The sequence below is a fragment of the Dendronephthya gigantea genome, unplaced genomic scaffold (genome assembly GCF_004324835.1).
Source record: "Dendronephthya gigantea isolate DGI-Jeju-01 unplaced genomic scaffold, DenGig_1.0 000004F, whole genome shotgun sequence".
Taxonomy (NCBI): domain Eukaryota; kingdom Metazoa; phylum Cnidaria; class Anthozoa; order Malacalcyonacea; family Nephtheidae; genus Dendronephthya; species Dendronephthya gigantea.
Genome location: NW_021163014.1, coordinates 1,328,997 through 1,355,516, shown reverse-complemented (window position 1 = coordinate 1,355,516; position 26,520 = coordinate 1,328,997). Strand labels below are relative to the sequence as shown.

At 38.1% G+C, this 26,520-nt stretch overlaps 4 protein-coding genes across 5 annotated transcripts; 1 reads left to right on the top strand and 3 right to left on the bottom strand.

The window, feature by feature from the left end:
* Positions 1–3,440: 3,440 nt before the first annotated feature.
* Positions 3,441–12,558, bottom strand: LOC114515638. Of its 2 annotated transcripts, none has more exons than XM_028534931.1 (5): positions 12,534–12,558; positions 6,606–6,706; positions 5,558–5,884; positions 5,181–5,435; positions 3,441–3,980 (listed from the first exon to the last, which is right to left on the bottom strand). In XM_028534931.1, exons 2-5 carry the CDS (start codon positions 6,697–6,699, stop codon positions 3,598–3,600), a joined length of 1,059 nt encoding a protein of 352 aa, XP_028390732.1. In that variant the 5' UTR covers positions 6,700–6,706; positions 12,534–12,558; the 3' UTR covers positions 3,441–3,597. The 2 variants fall into 2 exon arrangements, with proteins under 2 accessions (XP_028390732.1, XP_028390731.1); XM_028534930.1 differs by lacking the exon at positions 12,534–12,558 and adding an exon at positions 9,448–9,525.
* A 1,303-nt stretch (positions 12,559–13,861) lies between these two features.
* LOC114544617 lies at positions 13,862–15,879 on the bottom strand. The gene is made up of 2 exons (XM_028563204.1): positions 15,062–15,879; positions 13,862–14,753 (listed from the first exon to the last, which is right to left on the bottom strand). Exons 1-2 carry the CDS (start codon positions 15,877–15,879, stop codon positions 13,862–13,864), a joined length of 1,710 nt encoding a protein of 569 aa, XP_028419005.1.
* A 218-nt stretch (positions 15,880–16,097) lies between these two features.
* LOC114544605 lies at positions 16,098–17,939 on the bottom strand. Its single transcript, XM_028563197.1, has one exon. The coding sequence runs from the start codon at positions 17,937–17,939 to the stop codon at positions 16,098–16,100; it is 1,842 nt and encodes a 613-aa protein (XP_028418998.1).
* A 3,249-nt stretch (positions 17,940–21,188) lies between these two features.
* LOC114544594 (dynein regulatory complex protein 9-like) lies at positions 21,189–26,057 on the top strand. Its single transcript, XM_028563186.1, has 5 exons — positions 21,189–21,410; positions 21,721–22,093; positions 22,844–23,061; positions 23,370–23,603; positions 25,773–26,057. Exons 1-5 carry the CDS (start codon positions 21,189–21,191, stop codon positions 26,055–26,057), a joined length of 1,332 nt encoding a protein of 443 aa, XP_028418987.1.
* Positions 26,058–26,520: the final 463 nt, after the last annotated feature.

Below are 26,520 nucleotides of genomic sequence, written 5' to 3'. Positions count from 1 at the left end.
TGGAACCGTAAATTTCCTAATGCTCCTTAAAGGTAAACCCGTATTCGTATTAAAAGGTAAATATTTAAAAAGTTTATCTTTAGTATTGCCAGAAATCTTTAGTAGAAGGTCATCGCAAAGATTGTCCCGATGGGATGACAACCATTCCAAACTCGATAAATCAAGGGCAACTTCGTATGGTGTATCAAAACCGTGAATAATCCTCATTGCTCGTTTTTGAACACGTTCCAAAGACTCCTTTAATTTTTCTTGTAAGTTAAAGTTAAAAACCTCGCAAGCATATGTTAAAACAGGGCGGATGCACGTGACATAGAAATTTACTAAGTCTTTGGTGTGGACTTTTGCTTGCTTCAGCTGTGATAGAAAATAAAGGCGCTTAGACGCCTTTTTGCAAACTTTTTCAACATGTTGGTTCCATTTAAGATTACTTTGAATAGTCACCCCCAGGATCTGGAAAGAGTCTACGACTTCGACAGTAGTGTCGCCCAGCTGCAGGTCGGCAAAATCAGACGGAGACTGCTTAAAGGATATTCGCAATTCCTTGGTCTTTTTTGGTTGAATTTGAAATTTGTTCTCACTTGACCAATTAGATATTTCATCAACAATAGCTTGTGCAGAGCTTTGCCCAGATTTGCTCACAACTTCAAAGGAGGTTGTATCATCAACATAGATCGCATTACCATTTGATGATTTAATCTCTAAATCGTTAATTATCACCAGAAAGAGCCATGGTCCCAGTTTAGAACCTTGAGGAACGCCAGCGGGAACATTATCTCAAGTTGAGAAAATATCATTCTCCAGTTTGACTCTTTGCTTACGATCACTTAGGAAGTCATGGATCCAATTTAAAATGAAAGGATTGATTTCATAGCTTTTCAATTTACACATCAGTAAGTTGTGATCGATTAAATCAAACGCTTTTTTGTAATCCATTAAGATTACTTTTACTTTTGAACCCATGACATCAGTTGCTTCCAGCTAATGGTGAATCAGGTATATCAGAGCGTGTGTAGTCGATGAATGCGGAACACAGTATGGTCGGATCAAATTTTCTTCAAGACGGCAAGTTTCACATGCTCTTGCACGACAAACTCTTCAGCGATTTTCGATAAAGTAGGCGTGAGAGAAATCGGCCTCAAATCTTTGTTAAAATCTTCAATGGTCTGGTTTTTTGGTAGGGGGATGACATCAGCCTTTTTCCATATAGTAGGTAATACTTGTTTTTGGAAGGACGAATTAATTAGATAACATACTGGTTCAGCAAGTAGATGACTAAAGGATTTTAGGAACCAATTTGGAATGTCGTCAGGGCCAGATGCTTTGGACACTTTAATTTCCCTTAGTTTTCTTTCAACCGTTTCGATGGTAACTTGGGGAACTCGATGATTAGTCACCGCAATTTTTCCACTTGAGGATAGTTCCGAGTAGCTTTGCAAAGAATCCAGAAACGTTGAATTTATATCGTTGGCCAATTTTGTTTTGGAGTTAATTGACGGCAATTCCATTTTCAGAAGTTTATTAACGATGCTCGCATTCGATTTTGACATACCGCAAATCTTCTTACAGGTCGACCACCATTTCTTGGGATCGATATGTTTCAAATTTTCAACCTTGTTCTTATAAAATTTTGATTTAATTATCTTCCTTTCCCGGTTTACTCTATTCCAATAAAACTTAAAGAGCAAGATGTTGTTTTCTTTCAAAACCATTTGACGATTATGAATTAGCTCTTTAAAATGAGGGGTCATCCAAGGGGCATCATTAACGTGCAATTTAACCAATTTTGAGGGCATCATTGAGTTCAAACCGATCTTAACGATATCATTGAAATAATTCAGTTGATCCTCGATGGTAAACAAGAAAATAAGCACAGACCAGTCAATAGTGCCTAAAAATCTCCCTAACGCGTCCATCGAGCTCGGATAAAAAGTTAGTTAGGATAAAAAGTTGGAGTACTTAAAATATTTCAAAATAAACTAAAGCAATGAAGGAAGTATCACGCACCTTGGCTGTTCTAATGATGACATAAATATTTAACATTTGTTTAAGATTAATAGTTTTAAATTAGTCTTGAAATACCGTTTCAAGCAACACAATATAACTTATGTCATCCCGATTACGATCACGACTATAATATTTCACTCGACCTAGCCCAAAGAATCAATGATTGACGACACATATTTAAGGTTATTATAATTAAACAGGTACACATAAACAAAAAATAATGCCATCATGCACATTTTGTTTACCAGCTATAACATTTTAAAATAATTATAATTCAAGCTTACTAAGAGAGCAGTTGATATTTTTATTTTTGCATGATTTGAATCCGATTTACATGTCAATAAGGTCTACCTCACCAGGAAAAAATCGCATTAAAGCACTGTCAGTAATATTCAAATGCACCCATCCATGGTGTGAATACCATAAGAAACTTCTTTCATCACGAGATCATTCAGTTTTCATACTATGGAGATTATAACTTAGATTATTCGCGCAAAGTGAAATTTATTTCGCTGAATAAAAAGCCGATTGACTGAGATATATATATACCCTTTCTTTAGCAGACGAGACCGTAGCTAGATCAATTAAATGAAACAGAATTCTGCAATAATTTGATAGTTAGTTATTTGCCACTGGAGCTGGGTATTGGCATTTCCTTTGTAATTACATATACGACTACATAACATTGACAACGAACGAAAGTCAATAAATATTGTATTTGCATATCTGAGTCCCTATCTATATGCACCAATCCATTCTGCAAAATGAAAGCTGTGACAATTCTCCCACATAAAAATACGGTTTAGAAAAGGTAGATTACAATGCTAATGATGTAATAATTCTCAAAAAATTCATGCAAATTGTAATGGAGTTCTACGTTTGACATTATTTTGTAAAGTTTACGACAAAAAATTTATGTTTTATTACACTGCATGGACTCTTCACTAATTTACATCTTTTAAAAGCAGAATCCAAGTTCCCGTTGCAAGAAAAATTGCACCGTGTAACATGGCCAACTACCAACTCAGGAGTATGTTTGATACTTTTTTTAAACAACTTATCCCATAAAAGCTAGTTTTAATGAACGCACGAACCGTTTTAAGAACCCGCCTCAAGGAGCGGGGTTACATAGCCACAAAAAAAATATAATTATTATTACTATAGTTTGGCACCTAAATATATAACTTTAGAATTGTTAATTTAAATCTCCAGTCAATTCGCGAACAGACACAGCCAAAATGACATGTAATTTAACGTTGTGGAATTGTATTGTAATAATGGCTCAGCATATACCTGGCTGGTATACTACATAACAATGTCATTGTCCTCACTAAGGTGCAGGGTTTAGGCAAAACAATACCCCATTCTGGTAACCAACTCTGCATTTTCCAATAATCAAACGCTCCAGACTATATATATATATATATATATATATATATATATATATATGTGTGTTTTTATTCAGTAGATCGAGTTTCAATGTGCATAAAATGCACATTAAGTATAAGATTGAGAAATATACATGAAATTTTGGTACTCATTCTTACACAAATTCAAATTTTAAATTCAAAACTTAAACTACAAGTGTTATTTCTAAGAAAACTTTAAAAGGGTATTGAGAAAATTTCCCATATTGCCAGTTCTGCAATTTGTTGGGTCGAAGTCCGGAAGGGTAAATCCGTGCCACCAATTCTGAAAGTATTGATTTTGGGCCGCAGACACACTGTAGCAGTAAACCACCCCTTTCTCTTGGGTCATTGGTTGACCTGTACAGGTTCCTGTCGTCACCTTGGTCGATGACGTCACGTCTACATTGTTTTCAGCAATGAAAACGATGGATTGCCTGACTGCGGGGTCTGGATCGCAGACTGCCTTCCAATAGAATTTAGGAACAACCATGTTTCCTGTTCCTGTTCTATATGGTTCTCTCCAGGGAATAAATAACCACTTCGTTGACCAGTACTTTGCCATACCAGCTGAATACAAAAATTGATGTAAAATGATTAGGACAAAGTGTTATTCACAGTTTCTATTTCTATGGCTGTATGCGTTATCTAACTTATCTATATTGCAATTTGATATATTAAAGATGAGGTAAAGTCCGTTCTGCGCATATATTCCGCGCATCAACACATTCCATCAATGGGGGAGCAACTTTTGGAATGTTAATGATATGCGATATTAACGGGTTGTATTACAAACGGCAGTTCGGGAGCAAAATTATTTTATTTTATATCGCAAGGCGAAGAGGCTCGAATTGCGAGTCACGACGATAACTTATCTTATCATAAAGCTGCTAGAAAAAGCAATATTATGCTGAAAGAAATGCTCCAAGAATTTATTTGTTGAATAAGGCCCGAAATGGCGAGGCTATTTGTTGACGCTACAGACGCCACCTTCTCGCTTGTCCTACAATTACAAATATATAACGTTTTAAATAACGGCCGGTTTATTTACAAGCTTCGCTTTATATTTTCTTCAAAATATAACAATATTTTCTTCAAAATATAATAAAAAATAAGCATATTCATCACAGATCACAGCCCGTCGAGCGAGAAGAAAATAATAAAATTATAACGACGCATACGTCATGTAAAGATTGTATAACCAACGTAAACAAACATTGTTATGCGCAGAATATATGCTCAGAACGGACTTTACATCATCTTTAAATAAAGTTGATAATGGTCATGTTGCGTTTAGTGACCCCACAACAATTCAATTCTTTAGGTCCCGTTCACTCGTGGGATTGCTATTGGAACAGGTCAAAGTTGATAAAGGACAGTGGAGATTTGTAATGTCCTTGACTTGAATAAATATACCAAATCTGTCAAATTGATATAAGAGTTTGCTAATAGCCGTTGTTTCATAACGGCAAACGAGGATGTGGTTAGAGCAGTGGCGTAGCCAGCCAGCTGACGATTTTGTCCCAGGATTCCACATTAATACATCTTTAAATTTGTATATTTAATTTGAATTTAATTGCAGATCTTAAAATCTTCGTGATATTGGAAATTGCATTCGACCAGCAAAAGTGGACTATAATTATAGGAAATTTTTTTTTACCAGCTTCCGAATTTATTAGATTAAGAAATATTGCAACGTTATAGCACGTATGACAAGACGCAGTGGATGATGCTTGCCCAAGAATGCAGAGGAAAACACAAGGTACTTACCAGTTCCGGTAAAAACATAAACTCCATGTCCGACATTATTAACGTATGCCTTCACAGCTTGTTCAACTGCATTCCAATTCCCTGCGTTAAACTCTTGCCATTGTGGCGCAATGTTAGTCATAGTAAATGTAAGGTCGCGCTCATCCTTTGTGTCGAATGCTCCATTCGGGACAAGGTGACCTCGGGAGCAAAAGTATTGACCAACTGCGCCGGGAGGCTTATTGCAATCTGTATGTTGTGCTTGTGGATTTGGAGCTAAAAAGTGCACAAAACGGTTAGTAATTAAAAATCATGCACATAGAAAGCAAGAGGATAATATACTCTTCGGTGACATGCATTTAGTTTATAATTAAGTTTTAGTGAATACTTATACCTACCCAAAGGTCCTTCGTCCTGTCTGAACCCGGCATTAGGCCTCTTGTACCCCGTCAAGGGTGGACCGACCAAGGGTGGGACAACATAAGCGGTAAACTCAGGTATCAGTTTTTCTGTATTGTAGCAAGAGATATATTGAGCGTTATTAGGACGACGGGCTGGCAAGCCATAACATAATCTTGAGTGTTTTGTTGTGCTACAAGCAGCAGTTGGTGAGGTCCGTAGAACAACAGGAAGACCGGGACCTGGAGTGGTCCATTGATTGATCATACATGTATCGAAGTTTTTGTCGAAGGCATCTTTGTTGGCATCAGGGGCTCTTTTGTATCCTTTGAAGAAAACAGTTGACATATGATTGCTTTTTTGAACTATTTAACAATTGGTCAATGAATATAGGCTTATATTCACTGAATATAGGCTTGTAATCACCGAACCTGAGGCGACTAATTGTTTTAGTATAAATTTTGAGGTGTTTACAACCTCAGAGTCAACAAAATTTCATAAAAATTTATAATTACTTCAAATTTCTTATTTGAAAAAACATCAGAAAGCTATATAGTCGCTGACCAGTGACTATCACTTCAGAGACAGCGAATTTTGACCAATTAGAACGCACGAAAATCAATAGTCACCTCGAAATTTATGCTAAAAATTCATAGAGAAGCCATCGGTAGTCGTTTTGCTACGAAAACAAAAAGTCGTAAAATTCAACTGAAGCAAAATTATGTCCTAGTGTTCCTGTTCATTTTGGAGAACAATATATTATAATGACGTTGTCGTTATAGCTACATTAATGTTATATTGTCGACAGTCTTTTCTTGGGCAAATAGAAGCTAGAATTTTTTTATAATGTTTTGCAGCGACTCCAATGACACGAGTTTTAATGAAGCTACCAAATTGACTGTTGGGAATCCGGAATAGTGACGAAATTTCCCCTGTCCCTCAGCGAGTTTTTATCGCAAAAATATTCGTAAATAAATAAGCGCTACAGGATGCTACCGAATTTTGCGTCGTCGGCATATCTAGAGAGTAGAGACGTCGTTCACTTACCTTTAGCTGTCGTGCCATGTGCATTATTAACCAACTGTTTCGCTTTAAATACCGTGACAGGAACGAATAAGATCAAAACACGCAAATAAAGCATTTTCTGTCTGAAATTAAAAAAAAGATACAAAAATTAAAAAAAAATAGATGTTGTAATAATTATTATGAGGAGATTTTTTAGAAAATCGCGTATTTTTGCACAAAATCGCTCAAAACTTAGCAACCAGGCCTTCGCTAAAATATGCTTTGCAGCCATTTTGAATTTACAAGTTTGGTAAAGTTTTCGTGTTGAGTGACAGCTCTTTTACTAACTTTTGGGGAATTTCAAAAGACGAAAAGCTCCTTGAAACAAAGAAGAACAACAGGTGAGTGTTCGTTCAATTGTTTTGATATTTTGAATGATATAATTTTCCATGCGTACATTTTTATTAGTGCGAAGGAGTGACACACAGTCACAGTCACACACTAATGTGTAATTGACAGTGTAAACATATTGAAATATACTGATTTTAGTGGTTTAGAATTAATCTTGTGATAAAATAAAAATCTCAAATGTCAACGTTTTTATTTCTAGGTATCCAACATCTTGGAAAATATGAACAATAGTTTCAGATACGGACATGCCAGTAAACTCGCATTTGCGTTGGAGATGGTGGATAGTTATGTGTAGTAGCTTGAAGATCAGTTTATCTTTATCACAACAATAATAAAAAAGACCGTAAATAATTTATTCAAGAAACAACACAAAGAAAGGGAAAGTCAAACTATTTTGATTTATTTCAAAAACAACTGCCCTCTCTACTTTATTAACAATGAATTCCTTGTGTGGTGGGTACATAATATGGGACATGTAGGTGGGACAATCATGGGACAATTCATTCCAAAATTATACAGCTGTAAGTATAGGTAATATAAAATTGTAATGTGACTTTGTTGTTAAAATATTATATCATTAATTGCAATAAATAGTGTTTTTGCAATCTTGTGTTGTTTCCACTGTTTTTTCAAAGCCTGCAATAAAAAGTAATAGATATGTCAAATATGTGGCAATGGCAAATTCCTCTATAAGATATTTATCAAGACAAGTCTGGAGTTAACAAGAAAGGGCTTAAGGGCATGTAGGATGTAGCATCCAGGGCTGATTTGCACAAACTTCCAGATCTGCAACATGTGTTCAACCAGGATAAATAAAACCCTATACAATCACCATAGAAATATAAAATGGCTGAAAGCCAATTGTTTGCACAGCTTACAGTATACATTTCATTTTATATCCAAAAATCAGATAGCAACACTGGGCTATTCAAGTAAATACATGTTGTGTATACAGCAAATCTGTTTTGTGTTGAAACAAATTGTAATTTTGTCTCCTCATTGAATATAGGCTAGTAATCACCTTGCCTTTAGTCAGTAATTTTTAGGATTTACCATTTGTAAGAATATTTAAGTGAATAATATTTGTCAAATATTGGGCAATTGGAGAAAGATACATTGTAAAAGATACATGCTGGACTGTACAATAAATACAGGTAGAGAATATCACACAAATCTGGTTCATTTTAAAAAAGTCGAAAAATGCTCCACGGCGTACCACTTCAATTTTAATTAAATGATGGTTTTTGTAAACTAGCATACCTAGGGCAAATCATGAAATACGCCTTAGGTTGATCGGAAATGGTTCTCAGTTGATATTTAATCATTTAACTTAAGGTGAAGGTTCCCTCCATTTTTGCCAAATCATGGCTTATAGAAAACCTGTGGATTTTGGGAACAAAACATGTTCAAACCATCTAAAATCATCATAGAAGTGTAAAATAGGTCGAGAGCCATGTTTGCACAGCTTGTAATACGGCGCTTCGCGTTATATTCAATAAACAGATAGTAATGCTGGACTGTACAAAAAATACACGTTGAGAATACACAAATCTGGTTCATTTTAAAAAGTCGAAAAATGCTCCACGGCGTACCACTCTAATTTTAATTAAATGATGCTTTTTGTAAACTAGCATACCTAGGGCAAATCATGAAATATGCCTTAGGTTGATCGGAAACATTTCTATAGTAATTTACAAGTGGTGAACAACAGTTTTACAACAGACTTATGTATTCATTTTATACTCAATTACACAAAAATATCAATAACTTTTTAGATAAATTTCATGCCTAGATTTTGGACCAGGGCAATTGTTGTAACAAAATACATCTTAGTTAAACATTAGACGTTATAAATTATAATATGAACACTTAGCTTGAAAGATAAGAGCAAAATACGGATTATAGTGACTGCATTTTGTGAAAATTTAAAATTTGAATCGCTTCTAAATTTAAGCAAGATTTACTCCGAAATAACCAAGTTAAGTTTATATAAGATGCCTTAAATTAAAACTAGAATGTCTAAGGAATGTTGCAAGGTATGATTTATTGTTATCGATGGCAGTAAAATAAAATCCGCAAAAATGCACGCCTACCTTCCATGCTTCTGTGAGAGTCGAATCCTTCCAACCCCTCTGTGTAACATTGCGTTGCTTTTGACTCTTCAATTACTGTTGAATTCATCTTGTTTATCATTTTACACATCATTCCAATAGTATATTGACGATATTTAACAAAATTAAACGAAAGTCAACAGTTGACTACGTGAAAACACGCAGTAAAGTACTCACACGATATAAGAACCAGCCGCCATGTTACCACCCGATTCATTCGATTGAATCTTAATTTAGTTTTGAGCGCCCAATACGCGATTTTCTAATAAAACTCCTCTTTAAAAAAAATTAATAGATTAAATTCCATGCTCTCATTAATCATATAAAACAAGAGCATCGGTTATAGTTATCAGTATACTAACCGGCTAGCACTCTCCTTACAATATCAGGATTGTAAATGAAGTGGAAAGCAATTAGCTTATATTTTTACAACGTTCAAATTAGGCAAAGAAATAATTCAAAACAGGTTCCTTATTGTGACAGATGTCAAAAAGTTAACGGGTGTGAAGTTAATCCCGCATTTCATCTAGACACAGCGTGATTGTCGCCCCCCGCACACATGTAGCAAAAGAATTTTTTAATTATATAGTAAATTGAAAATCACTAACACTGCTTAAAAAATTTTCCATTTATGCAATTTTTTGGCTTCGTTTTACATCATAGAACAACTTTCATAATGTTAAATTAAAATACTCTTCATTATTGTTTCGATATGTTTTGTACAAATCCACATTACATGTGCGTGTAATTTTTTGTATGAAATGTATATGCAATATAAATCCACATTACATGTGAGAGCATGGGGATATATTTTACCTAAAATATAAATTATGTGTATTTGTGTGTTATTTATGCATAGCGAAACGAAAATTGAGCCTGAATTTCTCTATCGGTTTCCATACGTATAAAATGTTTTAATTTAGTATCAGCGTCGTTCGCCCTTCACACAAGCGAATCAATTCTTTACATTTACCCTTATTTAAAGGTAATAAGGAATTTAATTCCGACCAGTTCTGGAACTCTTCCACCGCCTTGGGACTCGGCAGTTTTGAGAATTCATCAAAATCGGCAATAGCAACGAGGACTAGTTCCTCCTTCATTGCTACAGGTTGATTTCATAAAAATAGACTTAATTATAGTATTATTTTTAATTTTCGCACTTTATTCAACCAAGACATGTGATTAAAATACAGACCGCCAGATTCTGTGCTAATACAGTTTCTCCGGCACAAATAAGTGTTATTTATGATTTCTATTCATTAAACTCTAGCTATACAAAAAACTTTTATTAAAAATCACTAAAGCGTTCTATCGACCATGACTGCTTGCAGGTAATTAATTTATTGTTTGAATTTAATTTTGGTTTTCAATATATATATATATATATATATATATATAATTATATATATATATATATATATATATATATAAATGTAAAGCTTAATGATGATAAAACAAAGTTTTTGGTTTTGACGGGTCCACGCCGAGACTGTTCTGATTTCCCTTCCCTGTCGACCGGAAATGAAAATATTGTTAAATCAGAATCAATAACTCTTCTAGGAGTAGACTTAGATGACAAATTTACTTTAAAGAGTCATGTTCGTAATATAGCGAAAAGTTGTTTTTTCAAGCTCCGGAATATGTATAAGATTAGACAATGTATTACTGAAGATGCGGCAAAGATAATGGTAAACAGTATGATTACATCAAGACTGGACTATTGTAACGCCATTTTATATGGATCACCAAATTGTGACTTGGACAAGTTATACAGTGTCCAGAAGTTGGCTGCAAGATTAATTACAGGAACGGGAAAGTACGACCATATTACACCGGTATTGGAAAGACTCCACTGGTTACCAGTGAAAAAGAGAATAGAATATAAAATTCTCTTACTGGTGTTTAAATGTATCCAAGGAACTGCACCTGAATACTTAACCGAATTGCTGGAAAGACGTGAAAATAAAGGCACAAGATCAGATGATAAAAACCTTTTGGTTATTCCAAGGGTTAAGCAGGTTACTCAAGGTGAACGTAGTTTTAGAAGATCCGCCCCAATATTATGGAACAATTTACCTGACAGTTTGAGACTTGAGGCAAATTTTAGCATTTTTAAAAGACACTTGAAAACGCATTCTATCCATCTGCGGCCAACGTTTTTGCAAATGGGTGTATATATATATATATATATATAAGAAATAAGGAAAACCACGTACTGCAATTGTTCCCGACACAAGCGAATATTCTTTAAGCAGTGGGAAATTTTCGTGAGAAATAATCATTATACGGGTTTATGAATATGTATAGAGGGTCGTTTCACACGATCCAATTTTGTCGGACCCAACTACTGTAGTCATGCATGGATATCTTGTAATGTGTCGACTTGCAATTTTTCCCAGCAGCAAATTAACCAAAGCCAAGGAATACTGCTTTTATAATGTATATTGCTTTTCTGCTTAGTGCTGTAGAATATAATATTTGGTTGACTTAAAGGGGTGATGCAGCTATTATTTTTGTTGCAACTTTTCATGCATTATTTTATTTTTCACGCGCCCAGGGAGTGATGTTTGATATTCACATGAGCATTGATCTTTTTCAGTGATCTTTGACCCCATATTAAATTATTGCCATTGTCCGTACTGTTAATATATATGTATGTATATATGTAATAGTACATTGGAAGAAACCAACATTAAGGGATATAGATAATTACAGACACATGACCGAGAAACGTTTGTGATACGTTGACAATATGTCGTCTTTGTTTTGAATACATGTTTGTATATATTAAGCGAAATGAACCACTAAAGTTAACAGGTTGTGGGCCCAGGATAGCCCAGAATAGCCCAGTAAAAGCCAAGAAAGCCCAAAACAGTAAATAATGGATAATGACTCGTTCAAGTTGCTATGTTTAAACGGTGAAGCTGAGGATTATTCAGCTTGGAGTACCAAGACTTGGTTCACGGCGTTTTTGCTAACAAAGGGTCTCTACAAATCGTTATTTAGTGAAGAAGTTATACCAGAAGAAATCGCTTCGCCTCAGCAAAGAACAGAGAGAGAGACCAAAGTAAGACAAACAACAAGGAAATCGAGAACATTAAAGAGAAAAACAACAATGTTGTTGCTATCTCGCGTTAGCATTTGACAAAACAAGCCTGATGTATATTCGATACGATTGTTTGTCTCAAGACGGCACTGGCGACGGAGTGAAAGCATGGCGCTTACTACAGCAACGTTATTCGAATGTAGAAAAGCCTGCAGTGGTAGGTCTAGGGGGACAACTATCACGTTTACAACTCGGTGTTAAGTTGTTGTTATAGTTAATTTTCTACTATAACCGTTGCTTGCTTCAGCAAACTGTACCATGCAAACGAAGCCATACTTTGGACAAAATTACCATGCAGCGAAAAAATAGCTCCATGTACCAGATAACACCAAATATACTAACCTATTTCCAAACGACGGCTTTTATATAATATTGCTTGCTAAACTTCCCTCACAGTAGATGATATTTACCGCTTAACCCACCACGTCCAATTTTGTCTCATTCACTTAATAAGTTCAGTCCTATTACACGGTGGCCCTTAATAAATATCATACAACATATTTTTAATTGGAAAACACGACCCAACATTCACAATTACTCATTTACAAAACGAAAACAAAATTCAGAAAAAAAAACCAAAACTCATTTCAATATAGTGATAACACATAACATGATAACAATATTCACAGCATCTGTCGAAAATGTTGCCTTCGCCAATATGTAATCTTCGACACAATCACAAGTTTTTATAATATGTATTTAAATAACAGAAAATCCCAATCAGCGCACGGGCTGCTCACATCACACTTTACTATCATACACACTGCTTTAACTCCCCACACCCTCGTCTTAAATTACAATTATGTTTCTGACGTCACGTGCAATTGAAACCTTATATAACCCTATATTAATAGCGCCAGTCTCCCACACACCCCCCCATAGCTTGGAATCAATGTATATGTCACTAATCGAGACTGGCTTAACTTTGTGCAAAATCAGTAAAATAGTCAACTAAACTATTGTCCTGGAATCGGTCATATTGTTCCGAACCTAAACTGTCTATATGTGTGTATTTTTAAAGTTTAATCATTGCGAACGACTATTTGTAACAAAGTCAACTTATCAGTTCTCCTCTTCTTCTTCTCTTGCTGTCTGCTGAATCCTAACATTCGCAGCTGCGGCGGCGTCTCGTCTTGGTCGTGGTTCAAATGCCGGTGCTGTTGGATCCAGTTTCCTTGGTTCGACTTCATCACAAGACTACTCCATAGGAAACAGGTGCTGGATGGCTCTGTCGAGGCAACCGTTAGTTGTCCTCACCTTGGCCGCACGTACAACTCCATTACGAACTCTTATCAGCTCGACAACAATCCCCAATTTCCACAGGTTTCGGTTCTTCTTCTCGTCTTGAATGATCACGGCGTCTCCGGCTTTGGGATGTGAGATATTCTTCTGGCTTACCTGTCGATGGCGTTCACGTAAACTTCTAATGTATTCTCTTGACCACCGCCTCCACATAGTTTCTTTGCACTTCTTGAGAAATTTGGCTCGTTTGCGTAAGTCCTTTTCGTCGATGAGGTGAGTTCTCATCTCGGGTAAAACGCTTGGGTTGATGTTTAACATGGTGTTAGGGGTGAGGACGGGTAGTTCGATATCATCTTCTAAATACATCAGCGGTCTGTTGTTGAGTGCCACTTCGATATCAAGGATTACTTCGCTCAGTTCTTCCCATTTTAGGTTGCCGTTCCCAATGGTTTTGTAAAAGGCTCGCTTGAATAGTCCAATGAGCCGTTCAAACTGCCCCCCCCCCCACCAGGGGCCCGACTGAGGTTGAATCTCCATTTGATTGAACGATCTGTCAGGAACGCGTGTAGATTTTCTCCCTTTTGTACTTTGCTCAACCACTTCTTCGCAGCTTTGAAGGTCTTTGCGTTGTCCGAATATATTATCTCAGGACGTCCGCGTCGTGCTATAAGTCTCTTTAGACTCGGTAGGAACTCAGAAACTTCCAGAGATCTCAACAGCTCGAGGTGCACTGCTCTTGTCAAGCTACAGCCGTACAGGACCAAATAGGCTTTTCTGACTGCGTTCGCTTTCGTCTTGCACTGAATTGGGCCAGCGAAGTCCACTCCGAGGACTTGAAATGGTGCAGAGCCGTCAGTCCGGGTAGGTGGGAGGTTTCCAGGTGGTGGGTTGTTGTAGGCTTGGGTGCGAAACTTAATACACCCGTAACACTTCCTTCTAACTCTCTTCACGAGCTGGCGTAGTTTTGGGATCCAATAACGCTCTCTAACTTTGGACATGGTCGCGGCTACTCCTCCATGGAGTGTGGAAAGATGCGTTTTTTCCACAAGTTTCTGCGTGTAGACATGATTCTCTGGCAAGTATATCGGGTATTCCCCTTCGATTCTTCCTCTACACTCCAAGATTCCTGATATGTTTGGTTGCAGGTTGAGTTGTATCTTGTCTTTGTCGATTTCCCCACTGCGTTGTGCTTCGCGTTGGGTTTTCTGGATCCACCATAAGTTTTGCCTTTCAATCTCTTGTGTTTTGAGTGGGCCACTCACTTTGTCAGTTCGACTTCTACAGTTTGTTAGGAATCTGTGGATCCATGCTCCAATGGACCTTTTGCATAATAGACCAACTTTTGATTCAGGTGACAAAAAGGGAATTTCCTAAAAGAGCATACAAAACTTAGTAAAATTGCCAAGTTTTGGTGTGAAATATTGTAAAGTGCCGCAGATATAGCCATGCGAAGTTGGCGAATTTTGTATACTTTTGTATTACGGCCGGACGCGTGTAACTAAATTAGTTACACGCTTCCAGCCGTAGTAAAAAAGTATACAAAATTGGCAACTTCGCAAGGCTATATTTTCCATACTTTACAATATTTTGCAGCCAAACTTGTTAATTTTACTAAATTTAGTTTGCACTTTTCGGAAATTTCCTTTTTGCTGCCTAATTCAAAAGTTGGTCTATTCTGCAAAAGGTCCATTCTCAGGGTTTTCCGTAAGGAGAATTTGCTGATTAGCTCGTCGAAACTATCTGCAGATTTATTAGATGTCGTCAGGACTTGGGGACTCCGCTCTCGTTTCGCTTCCTCTTTCACCCTTTCGTTGGCTGTGAGCGTGACTTGCGGGGGCCATCTGCTTGGATCACTAAGCCATGCTGGTCCACGCTGCCAAAACTCGTTTTCGTCGATCGTTCCCCCACGACTCCCAAGATCTGCTGGATTCTCGTGAGTGGGAACATGGTGCCATTTAACGCGCTCGTGCTCTTGGATCTTCTTCAGTCTGTTGGCGACAAATTGACGGTACTCGCCTTGGCCATTGATCCAGTACAATGCCACGGTGGAGTCTAACCAGCAATGTACCCCGGATACCTTCTCAATGCCAATTGCTCTTTCGACATTAGACCCAAGATTGACCGCCATATGCCCTGCTACCAACTCCAAACGTGGAATCGTAAGATCACGCTTCGCCAGTCGAGACTTGGAACACACTAACCCTTGTGTCGTCGTTTCCTGCTGTTCAACCACGGCATACACGGCGGCAGACACCCCATTCTTGCTTGCATCTCCGAATGCATGGATTGATATTGACAACACTGGTTGATAACGTGGTACTAACGATCGCGGAACCGAGAAGTGTTCTGGCATTTGCGAGTGCCATTTCATCCAACGTTTCTTCAATTCCTCTGGGAGTTCACTTTCCCACGCAAGATGGGTTTCGCAGATTTCGCGATACAACATCTTTCCAACAACCGTAGCAGGTGATACCAAGCCGAGCGGATCGTAAACCTTCGCCAGTTGAGAGAGAGCTATTCTTTTGGTATTCGCGAACTTCTTCTTGTTTACCACCACGCTGAGTGTATCTCGCTTCTTGTCCCATGGTAGGCCAAGTAATTTCGTTTCCGTTTGCTCGACTCCGAGATGCCGCTTCGCGAAGGTCGTCTCTTCCCCGTCATGTGTCAACACTGGTGTCCTTTCTTCAAGATCTTCGACATTAGAGTGCCATTTGTGCAGTTTAAAGGTGTGGCGTCTTCGAAAACTTTGCTTGTCTTCATCTTCTTATCGTTGAATTCTTCAACAGTTGCACCCCCCGTCATGAGGTCGTCTACATACAGCCCATCACGGATTTCTTTGACCACATCTGGGTATCTCCCCTCCCACATCTTTAAGTGTTCGTGAATAACACCACCAAGCAGGAAAGGGGAACAGGTCAACCCAAACAACGCCCTTGTGAATCTGTAAACGCGAACTTCATTGTTTTCAGGAGCCTTCCAATAGAATCTCAATGCGTCTCGTTCATGTTCTTTAATCCTCACTTGCAAGAACGCCTTTTGGATGTCACTGGTGAGTAGTACCGGGTAGAATCGCGACCGGACAAGAACGCTCCAGAGTAGGTTCTGAAGTTGAGGGCCAGGGTGTAAGCAGTCATTCAGCGAAGGCTTGTCGTTCGATTCCTTTGCCGAGGCGTCGTATACAATCCTAAGTTTGGTTGTTTCGGCTGTGTTCTTCGTTACGCCCTTGTGTGGTATGTAGAACTCGTTGCCTGTAGGATTCGCTGGCGCTGGTTCAATGACTCCTTGCTCAAGTTGTTCCGTGATAATGTCGTCGTAACGTTGATAATCTCCGTCGCGTTTTAGTCGCTTTATCAAGTTGTTTAGTCTCCGCAGGCTTCCAGTCTCGTTAGTTGGTAGAGGTAGATAGTTGGGCTTCCAAGGTAGGTTCGTCTCGTACCAACCCCCCGGATTTCTGACAAGTTGTTCTTTGAAGTCGCCAAACACAAGGTCCTGGTCATTCTCCATTGTATCTGCAAGGCCCAACACGTCTAACCTACAGAGATCCTCAAAATCGGCCTGCGATGTCTGGGTCAGCAGCATCGTACTCTTGTCGAACTCGACCCCAGGGCTCATGATAAACCACCCGAGCTTTGTTTTTTCCGCCACTGGTTCGCAATCGTTTCCTACGAGGGGCCTGGTGCTGGTCTTAATTCGAGAGTACTCCCCGCTTCCAAGTATGACGTGAATCGGAAATTCCTTCTTCGTGTCGCTGTCGTTTATCTGTACTGCGTTCAAGTGTTGATAACGCTTAATTAGCTTGTCGTATCCCGGATTATTGATAGATAATAGTTCGTCTTTACCGACCTTCGTCAATCTCACGTTCATGACGTAGCTTCCGTCGATCGAGGACACCGAGGTATCATACATCTCCATTCGTGAGGTCTTCGTACTCATTAACATGTCGACTCGTTGCAATCTCGTTTCGTTTGGTTTCAACTTTAGGGCTTCGATTAACTTCGCAGACGCGTACGAGCCACCGGCGCCAGAATCAATCAATGCTCGACAAGTAACGCCATTGACTTTCACGACAACAACCGGAAAAATGCCATCACCACTTCCTCCATCTGTCATCAACTTTTTCTCGTTCTGCTCTTTGTCGCTCGTCTGGTGCGTTTTTGTCGCGCAATTGAAGCACAGCCTTTTCTTGGACAGAATCGCTTTTCGCTCAGCTACTGTTGTCACGTTAGTACACTGGTTAGCTTTATGCCCCGGGTCCCCATAGTATACACAACCCTTAGGCTTGTATTCGTCGCTTCGAGCATGAAAGAACTTCTTTCGATTATCGTCTCGATCTCTCTCGCTTGACGTAACTGGATTTCGTTTTACCCACTGTCGTATGGCCTCAGTTAACCTAATAAAGTCCCACGTTTCCCATTCTGGATCAGTTCGGACCAAATATCCCCGAATTCCGGATAATTTCTCCAGGGTCATAGAGACATTGCCGCTTATTTGGTCAAGCTTGCCCATAGTCTCAAGCGCCTGCACGCAATGTGATAACGTGTCACTAAACCCTGAGATCTTACGCGAATTGGAACTAGGAATTTGTGGTAAATCTAGAATTTCCTTGACATAACACTTAACAATCTCGGGCTCCTTGCCGTATTTGTCCTGCAAAACAGCCTTTGCGCGGTTATAACCTTCGGGTGTGAATGGGAGGGCTTCTACACAACGTTTAACTTTCGGAGCGAGAAGTTCGCATAAATAAGTGAATTTACTTATCGGAGCGATAGAGCTTTTGTCGATAGCTTCGGTGAATTGGCCCCAGAACCTGGGCCAATCCATAAATGAACCTTCAAACTTCGCGATAACCAACTTTGGTAGTTTGACCAAATTTTGGCAAGTTCTGCTTGCATTTTTAAACGTTTCTCATGCAGTTCCATTTCGAATCTAAATTGCTCTTCTTGAGCTACAAGCTTTTGCGCCTGCTCATTTTTCGCGAGCCATTCCTCAAGCTTAGTCACCGTTGCGTCTGCCGCTTCAAGCTTAGCATCAATCTCATTACTCCATTCGCTAATTTCAGAGAGTTCTGCCTTCTCGGCAATCTTTGTCGCTTCAACAATGTTTTTACACTGGTTTGCGTCCTTCGCAATAGCTTGTATCGTCTCAAGATGCCGTTTAATGGTTACTCTCTTACCTGAGTCCAGTATGTTATTCGTTCTTTCTACTGTAATCTTTAACTGCGTCAACTTCGTATCCAAGTCCACGGTTCCCATACTCTCATACGTTGTACGCTTCCCCAGAAAATGTGTTTTCAACTAGACGGTAACGCTATCCCGTCGGAGGTACCACTATGTCGAAAATGTTGCCTTCGCCAATATGTAATCTTCGACACAATCACAAGTTTTTATAATATGTATTTAAATAACAGAAAATCCCAATCAGCGCACGGGCTGCTCACATCACACTTTACTATCACACACACTGCTTTAACTCCCCACACCCTCGTCTTAAATTACAATTATGTTTCTGACGTCACGTGCAATTGAAAACCTATATAACCCTATATTAATAGCGCCAGTCTCCCACAGCATCTTTATGAATCGAAATTGAATTTGATTATTATATCCACTTGTCAAAATTTAGTGTTACTAGCGTTTTATTGGTCGAGAGCCAATCACATGAGATTGACGAAATTCTGATGTCGCCCGCTCAACTCCTTGTAGGGGGAGAAAAGGCGTTACTTCATGGGGAATATGAAACTGTAATGACGTGTGGCGCACGTGGACATGTGAACTTTTGCCCGTTGATATTCCATTTCAAATTATTTGAATAAATTATATCGTTGCTTACCTTGTTGTTTGGGGTTTCTTTGACAAATTATTTATAATAAAAACTCGACCGGTCCATATTTCACTCGACTTCGTCTCGGGTCCACAAAACACAATGACTCCTTCGGTCGCGTTAAAGTGCCTTTATCACTTGTGGGATCTTTACGGATTTGAATAGGGCTTGAAAAATTTGTTTATAAGTTCTACAACCTTTTTTGATATAATTAAATAGTTTCGAAAATACGTCGGTTGGGGGGACTGGGACTCAGGAATGATTTGCAAACACGCCGTCTTTTATAATGTAAACATGAAAAGTTTCACTGGCGATATTGTTTGCGCTTTTCAAGAAAAAAATGCGGGAACGGTGCGCAGTGTATGGCTGTAGCAACTGGGCTGGTTTTTCTTAAAATATTTTACGTTATTTGAAGATCGAAGTAAAATTACAATTGATTATATTAGGTTTGACAAGAACTCGGTCCCTGAGTCCCAGGCCCCCGAACACGACGGAATTTAGGCAAATCGTCATGTTTAGATGTAAATATTTCCGAAACTATTTAACTATATCAAAAAGGGTTGTAGGACTTATAAACTAATTTTTCAAGCTCTATTAAAATCCGTAAAGATCCCACAAGTGATATAGGCACTTTAAATAAGTGTTGAATAATCACCATACGGACAGCCAAAAACGGTAATTTCTTTAGGTTACTTTCTTTGGGTAATTTCTTTCGGTTATAGTGTGTCACATGGGTCATAATATGCAAATATGGCCGAGAGGCAGTTTGATAAATTTTGTATCATGCAATACAGTATCCAATGCAATCGAGTCTTACGTCAAGACTACGTCAAGATTATGTCAAAATTTAAGTTTTTACCTTGGTAAAAAAACTATGTTGGTTTAACTCGTTTTGAACGTAAAACGTCTTCTTTGATATTCGGTTCTAGGTTTTGGGAGAGTGGCCTACTCAACATAAACAAACTGAACCATCCTGTTGGATGGTTCAATGCTGGGTGAAACGGGAGAATCTTTTTGAACGCACTGGCGGCACGAGAGAATTCGTAGTCCCCGCCTAGGGGTGGTTTCCGGGTAATTAAGTGACATTATCGTCAGTTATACATGCAGTTTGTGCTTACTATTTAATAGAGTATTAAATCTGTGCATGTCGGTCTGCATGTCAAATTAGCATTTTTGGGATCCTTTTTTCAATTTTATGAAATGTGTTTAAATAATTATAACAACAAGAAAAGCACTTTTTCTAGAATCCGCAGACCATTTGAAGAATAAATTTCGCTTACGCTCACAGTACCCAAGAAAGTACCCCCAAAATAGCGCATATTCGTTATCGTTAGAAAGGCAAAATTGCCTGCCTGGGTAATTGTTGATCGACCGCGTAATGTATGTGCGCGGCCAAATTGTCTCATAATTACACAGCATAAAAAAGGTTTTATTTTCATATTTAAATGTACTTTTCTGCCACTTTAAATCTCCAACAATTATGTCATGCACATACCAGAAAAATAAACGTCTATAGATGACGAATTTTTGAAAACAGGCTGACATGTAACATCACGAGAACAGTTAAGATTTAAGAACAGTTGAAAACAGTTCCACGTGACAACTTTCATCCACGTGACCGTGTTTTGTTCCTCAGTTCCGTCTCAATACTATTCCTGCATGAAATCTGCGATGCTCCGAACAAGAAAAATAATGAAGCAGCCGGCCTCAGAGCCTGCTTCGCAGACGTGTTACTGGTAGGAAAAATACCCTCCAAGTTCAAAGCATCGTCTGTTAAAAATATGGGGCAGCGTAATTTTCGTGCGAAAAGGTGAATTCGAGTATCCCCTTAATCCATCACAAGACGCGCGTGCTCAATTAGTTAACGTAAACAAGAGTAATCCAGGCGCGCGCCGAAAATCCGACGAATACTTTTGTTTACGGCAGCTTTTCGTGATGAAAAAAATTGGAAGACGTTCGTTTCTTCCACAAGGGGTAAAATCCCAACTACGCTCAGCCTGTCAAGTGCAAGTGCAATTACCTAAAGGGAATCACGCGAATCCTTTACGAATCTTGGAACCGAACAGGAAAAGACTGACATCTCTCAAAGCAGAACGCGTTCTCCGTGTATCGGAAGAAAACATAAAGAATGTTCAGATTGTACTAATTTTACCTGAGGTATGTTTTTATTTTTCGTTGTTCATTTGTTATATAATATATTCGGAGAAGCAGTTTCATAAATTTTGTATCATGCAATTCGTACAGTATCCCATGCAATCGAGTTTTCGAATTCTAAAATGCCAAGACATACTTTCTCGACTATATCAAAATTTAGATTATTATATACCTTGATAAAAAGCTATGTTGGTGGAACTCGTTTTGAGAAGAAACATTGTTTTTATACTTTTCTATATTATTACCAAAGAGGAATACCTCATGACCTGGATAATATACCAAGGTCTAAAATGGTTGTTGATCTAATTATTAGGTAATCAAATCTTTGGAGAGATTTAGCATCGTTTTCGGGCAGGAATTATTCGTGTTATTGAAGGAACATGAAATTTTAAGGCAAAAATACGATGATAATGTTAAACAACTTGAGCAGGGTAAGAAGTTGGAAGCCGAGTACAAGGAATGGTTAGAAATGAATGAAAAACAAGGGGATTTGTTCAGTGAGTCAAGTTCTGAATCAAAAAGTGAATCTGGTCAAAAAGAAGACGAATTTGTTGTTCGAGTGAACGGACAAAGCATGACAACTTTACGCGAGAATGTTGTCATAACAGCGAATGAACTGACGTATTCTGTAAAGAATATTCTTCGGAAGTTCAGGTCTGACCCGACTGCAACAAAAGCTGTGATAGGTACAGTAGATCTTGCTAAAACCTTTTGCTGCATGTACTTTATGGTGAAATATATGTGGTAATACTTTTCAAATAAATCTTTCAAACTGAAACTTTCACACGCGGATAAACGTCATTCTAATTTACTATTTGAATGATTTCAGGAATAATTTATAATTACAATGTTTTGTGTGTTGCAAGTCGTCATCAAGTTTTACCACTTCATAAAGCAAATTAAATGAAAAACGAAATAAAAATAATTAGAATGGCGACAATAAAAACGTGAATTAGTCACCTAAATCAAATATTAGTTAGTGAAGCGGTGCATTCTTTCATGTGCAGCTTCAAACGTACCTAGTACTAAACTATTAAACTTTTGCCAAAACCAAAACGAACTTTCTCATTTTGACATATGAAAAAGTGTGGAAATAAAACATTACGCAAGAACGAGACTCCCGGTCTTGGCCTGGTAGCCTCGTTTTAGTGTTACAGTTTATTTCCACACTTATTCTTTTTCACGCACGTGGTGATGAACGATGTTTTGTATCTTTGCACGTGGCTCGTGAGTGTAAAACTTAAAATCCATCGCATTTAAGGTGGTTCTATAAATTTAAAGCAGTAATGTTGCGACGTAGCTATGATGAAAAGGGTCTATTATACAAAATAGATCACATTCGATGCGAATGATCTGTATTGAATCCTCCAAAAATCACCTGTTTTGCATGTGGAATTTTATACTATTTAATTAGATAACTCTCTTTACTTTTACAGAACAAGCAAACAGCCTATCTGGAATTAAGGAAAATTTCGTCAAGGGACTGAAGGATTTGCAAATGATCGTGCGCGAAAAGCTGTTGACAACACCTGTAGAGTTGGAAGAAAGAAAATATTACATCGCAAAAGTTGTTCAACGAGAAAACATGATATTGAAAATCAAGGAAAAACTTCAAGTAGATTACGAACAGCAAATAAAAATCAAGAATGAAGAGGTACTTCAAAAAGAATATTTTTAGCACCAAAACTCAAAATCCTTCGAAATAAGTGGGAACATGTCGCAGCTCTCGGAAACTTTCGTCCAATTCGATAATGCTTTTCTATGCTTTGTATAGAACAAAGCTATGCTATTGGTTGAGACAGAAATGTATTGTAAAGTTTAGCCAATGAAAATCATTCTTGCGAGGAGCTGCGACACTACCTAATAAGTGTACTATATACTTTCATAACTAGAAATCGCAATAAAAAATCTTTCCAGGCATACTTTCACATACGTATACTAAGTTTCGTATACCTTCTATAGGAGGAAAAACAAAACGCAATTATTGAAAAACTTAAGGAAGCGTTGCGATCTTTGAACGAAACAGCCATCAAAGAAAGCTCGAAAATCTTAACAGACGCAAGCCAAAAAATTAAATCTGTTGTTAAAAAGAGTGATGCGAAGCAAAAGGTTGTCACACAACAGATTATTGACGAGAAAAAAACATTTGGTGAAAGGTTAAGTCATAACTATGAAGACGAACGTGAAAAGAGAAAGGTACACGTTTGTGAGCGGAATCAGAAGCAGAATCAGCAGTATATTCTGTTCTGGCCGATGGATTTCTTTTGAAAACACGTATGCGTACAAAAGAAATCAGTAGGGCAAAACGAAATATATGAAAATTCAATACCTCCCCCCGGCCCCCTCCCAAATTATTTTCCTAGTTTCACCCTTGAGTTCCCCCTGAGTAAGGGAGGTTCATTCGAAAATTGTACCTATAGGCCATACGCTTTGGGATTTTTAGATGTTATACAGCATGCATTAAGTTGAACATTTCGTAAATCTGAACTAATTAATCGAACCCGCGGGTTTTGGCTTGCTAGTCCAATGCTCAGAATGTGTTCAGAACTGTCTTCTGTCGTACGCGCACTCATTGTCATATGCATTTTCTGTCCCCATTTTTGTTCGGAGCCATCCTAAAATGGAATTCTAAAAATGTCCTTTTCTTTGCAAAACAAACCCAAAATGTTTTATACAGAAAGTGTTCGAAAGACTTAAAAACTACCTACACATGTTTACAATTTTTTTACAGTAAGCCAAAGATGTAGAACTTTTAACTTTTTTGTAATCTTTGTGTTAACAGGTTGATATATAATTTTCATCTTTAATTTATCTCTTTAATAACACCTTTCAGAGGAAATTTAAGTTGTCTACTGAAGTGTTTAATTGGATTCAGAAATATGATAATGATATGGGAATGCGCCAGGTAATGTATGAATGGATAAAAAGGATTCCTTTACAACGGTAGATGGAGAAAGATACAGCGTTAACCTGGGGTCAACCTCACTTCATTCATCAAGTTAGTAGGGAGTTTTAGCAGCGACATTAGGCAGATTTAGCTCGAGGACGCGAACGTCGAAGAGGACGTGAAAATGGCGAATAAATTGCGTGGCATGTCCATATATATATGTTATTTACCGGCTGCGAGGTCCGGATGCAAAAAACTGTGCCGGAGGTCTCGAAAACGGCCCGAGGCCGTAGGCCGAGGGATGTTTTTGAGACCGAGGGCACAGTTTTTTGCATCCGCACCGAAGTTGCCGGTAAATAACGTGTTTATTTTTTTACCTTGACTTTTTTGACTTTATAAAACACAAAAAATACAACAAATTTAATGAATAAACTATAAAAATTTTAAATTCTGCAAGCCATTTTAGAATTTTAATACGTCAACAACTCCTTATAAGGATATCCTAGTCGGGAAACAGCCAATGAAATGGCAAATATTGTTACCATAGCAACTAAATCACGGCGAATCGATTAAAAAAACAACGTATTGACAAGCGAAAAAAAGCGTAAAAAATCCAAAAAAAGAAGTTTTTCGGGTATGTTTTTTATTTTTAACATTCATTTAGCCTTTTCCAGAAAGGTTTTCACACATTTTAGCCGTACGTTGCTTTGGTTTTGTCGTTTTGCTTGCATTTTTCACAGCGGGCCGGATGCATTTTGCAGCAGGCCGGATGCAAAATTCCGGCCCGCTGTGAAACGCTTCCCAGCCAATCAGATTGCTTCATTTACAGAGTTAAAAAATAAATAGGCGTATCACGCCATTTATTCGCCATTCTCACATCCTCTTTGACGTTCGCGTCCTGGAGCTAAATCTGCATATTCTTTGGCAGCGACTACGCGTACGAGATTCGTCATTCTCGGGCGTTGTTTGCTTACGCCATCAGCCAAAACTCGTAGTCGTTGGGCTTTCGAGTACGATATTTGCCAACAAACTCGTACTCAAAAACCGGACGACTACGAGTTTTCGCTGATGGCGTGTAAGCCAACAACTCGCGAGAATGACGAATCTCCTACTCGTAGCCTGTCGTACCCGTGGTTGCTGCTAAACGGCTCCCTACTATCGCGCCTCAAAGCAGCCTGTTGAAAGGCTTGGCTGGGAGAAAGTTTCTCAGACAAATTATTCCGATAGCACTGTGAAATTAATTTATTTTGCAAACAATCACTGTATTTTTACGTATTCATTAAATCATATTGTAACAAACATACTCTGATCTTACAAGTAAAAGACAATTTGAGGGCCTGCTAAAGTACTTTGATCTCGCAATTAAGTTAATGAGAAAGTGCAAGGAGTTTATCAAGATAGTTATTCATCACAAAATTGGAAAATCCTCAGGTTCCTCTGATCAATCAGAGTTTCATGCAAATTTGTGTTATGTTAAGGACGAATACGACGAAGTGTTGATTGAAAGAGATAACTTGAGAAAAGACCTAGACGACTTGGGACGGCATTTCAGCGTTTTGGAAAAGGAATATTTGGACATTCTTGAAGAACGGAGATTGGCCGAGGAAGCAGAAGAACGGCGAAAGGCAGAGTTTGAAAGGCAAACCGCCGCAGCCATAAGACTTCAAGCCTGTTGGAGAGGATATCGTGTCAGGAAACAAATGAAGAAGAAGGTCAAAAAGGGGAAAAAAGGAGGGAAAGGGAAAAAGGGAAAGAAGAAGTAAAACGATTTTGCCAATTTGTGTAATTTTCTTCACTTTCTGTTGATAATATGATCCATTTGCAACCAGAAATATTTAGAGTGTCTCTAAAATATGCTACTACAGCTCAAATCATTTACCTTATTAGCTACTTATATCATTTCTATTGTCACATATACTAAACAAATTATGTGCAATTGACCATAACAAAAAAGATTGTGGATGTACATTTTACCAGAATGCATTGCGGTCGGAAATCGTTTAAGGAAGCGAACTGACGTCTTTTAAAGGACAGGCATAAAGCAGGAAGTTATTTTCTTCGCTGTGTTAAAATTTCACGTCATTAGGAGTTTTTCTTACAATCTTTTTTCAGTCAATCATTCTTAATGCCTGCAATGCATTCTGGTAAAATGTACACGGTCAATTGCCTTTCTGTACCGAGACAAGTGAAAGCACGAGGTAACATGAGTGTGGAGTCAGTACTCTT

Coding starts and splice junctions, on each gene's coding strand:
- LOC114544594 (XM_028563186.1), top strand. CDS start 21,189: ATGAAAAAAATTGGAAGACGTTCGTTTCTTCCACAAGGGGTAAAATCC. Junction 23,062..23,369: donor TAAAAATCAAGAATGAAGAG/GTACTTCAAAAA, acceptor TACCTTCTATAG/GAGGAAAAACAAAACGCAAT. Junction 23,604..25,772: donor ACGAACGTGAAAAGAGAAAG/GTACACGTTTGT, acceptor TGTTATGTTAAG/GACGAATACGACGAAGTGTT.
- LOC114544617 (XM_028563204.1), bottom strand. CDS start 15,879: ATGTTGTATCGCGAAATCTGCGAAACCCATCTTGCGTGGGAAAGTGAA. Junction 14,754..15,061: donor AAAAAGGAAATTTCCGAAAA/GTGCAAACTAAA, acceptor ATTATGCAAAAG/GTCCATTGGAGCATGGATCC.
- LOC114515638 (XM_028534931.1), bottom strand. CDS start 6,699: ATGCTTTATTTGCGTGTTTTGATCTTATTCGTTCCTGTCACGGTATTT. Junction 5,885..6,605: donor ACATGGCACGACAGCTAAAG/GTAAGTGAACGA, acceptor TTTTCTTCAAAG/GATACAAAAGAGCCCCTGAT. Junction 5,436..5,557: donor ACAGGACGAAGGACCTTTGG/GTAGGTATAAGT, acceptor TGCACTTTTTAG/CTCCAAATCCACAAGCACAA.
- LOC114544605 (XM_028563197.1), bottom strand. CDS start 17,939: ATGGGCAAGCTTGACCAAATAAGCGGCAATGTCTCTATGACCCTGGAG.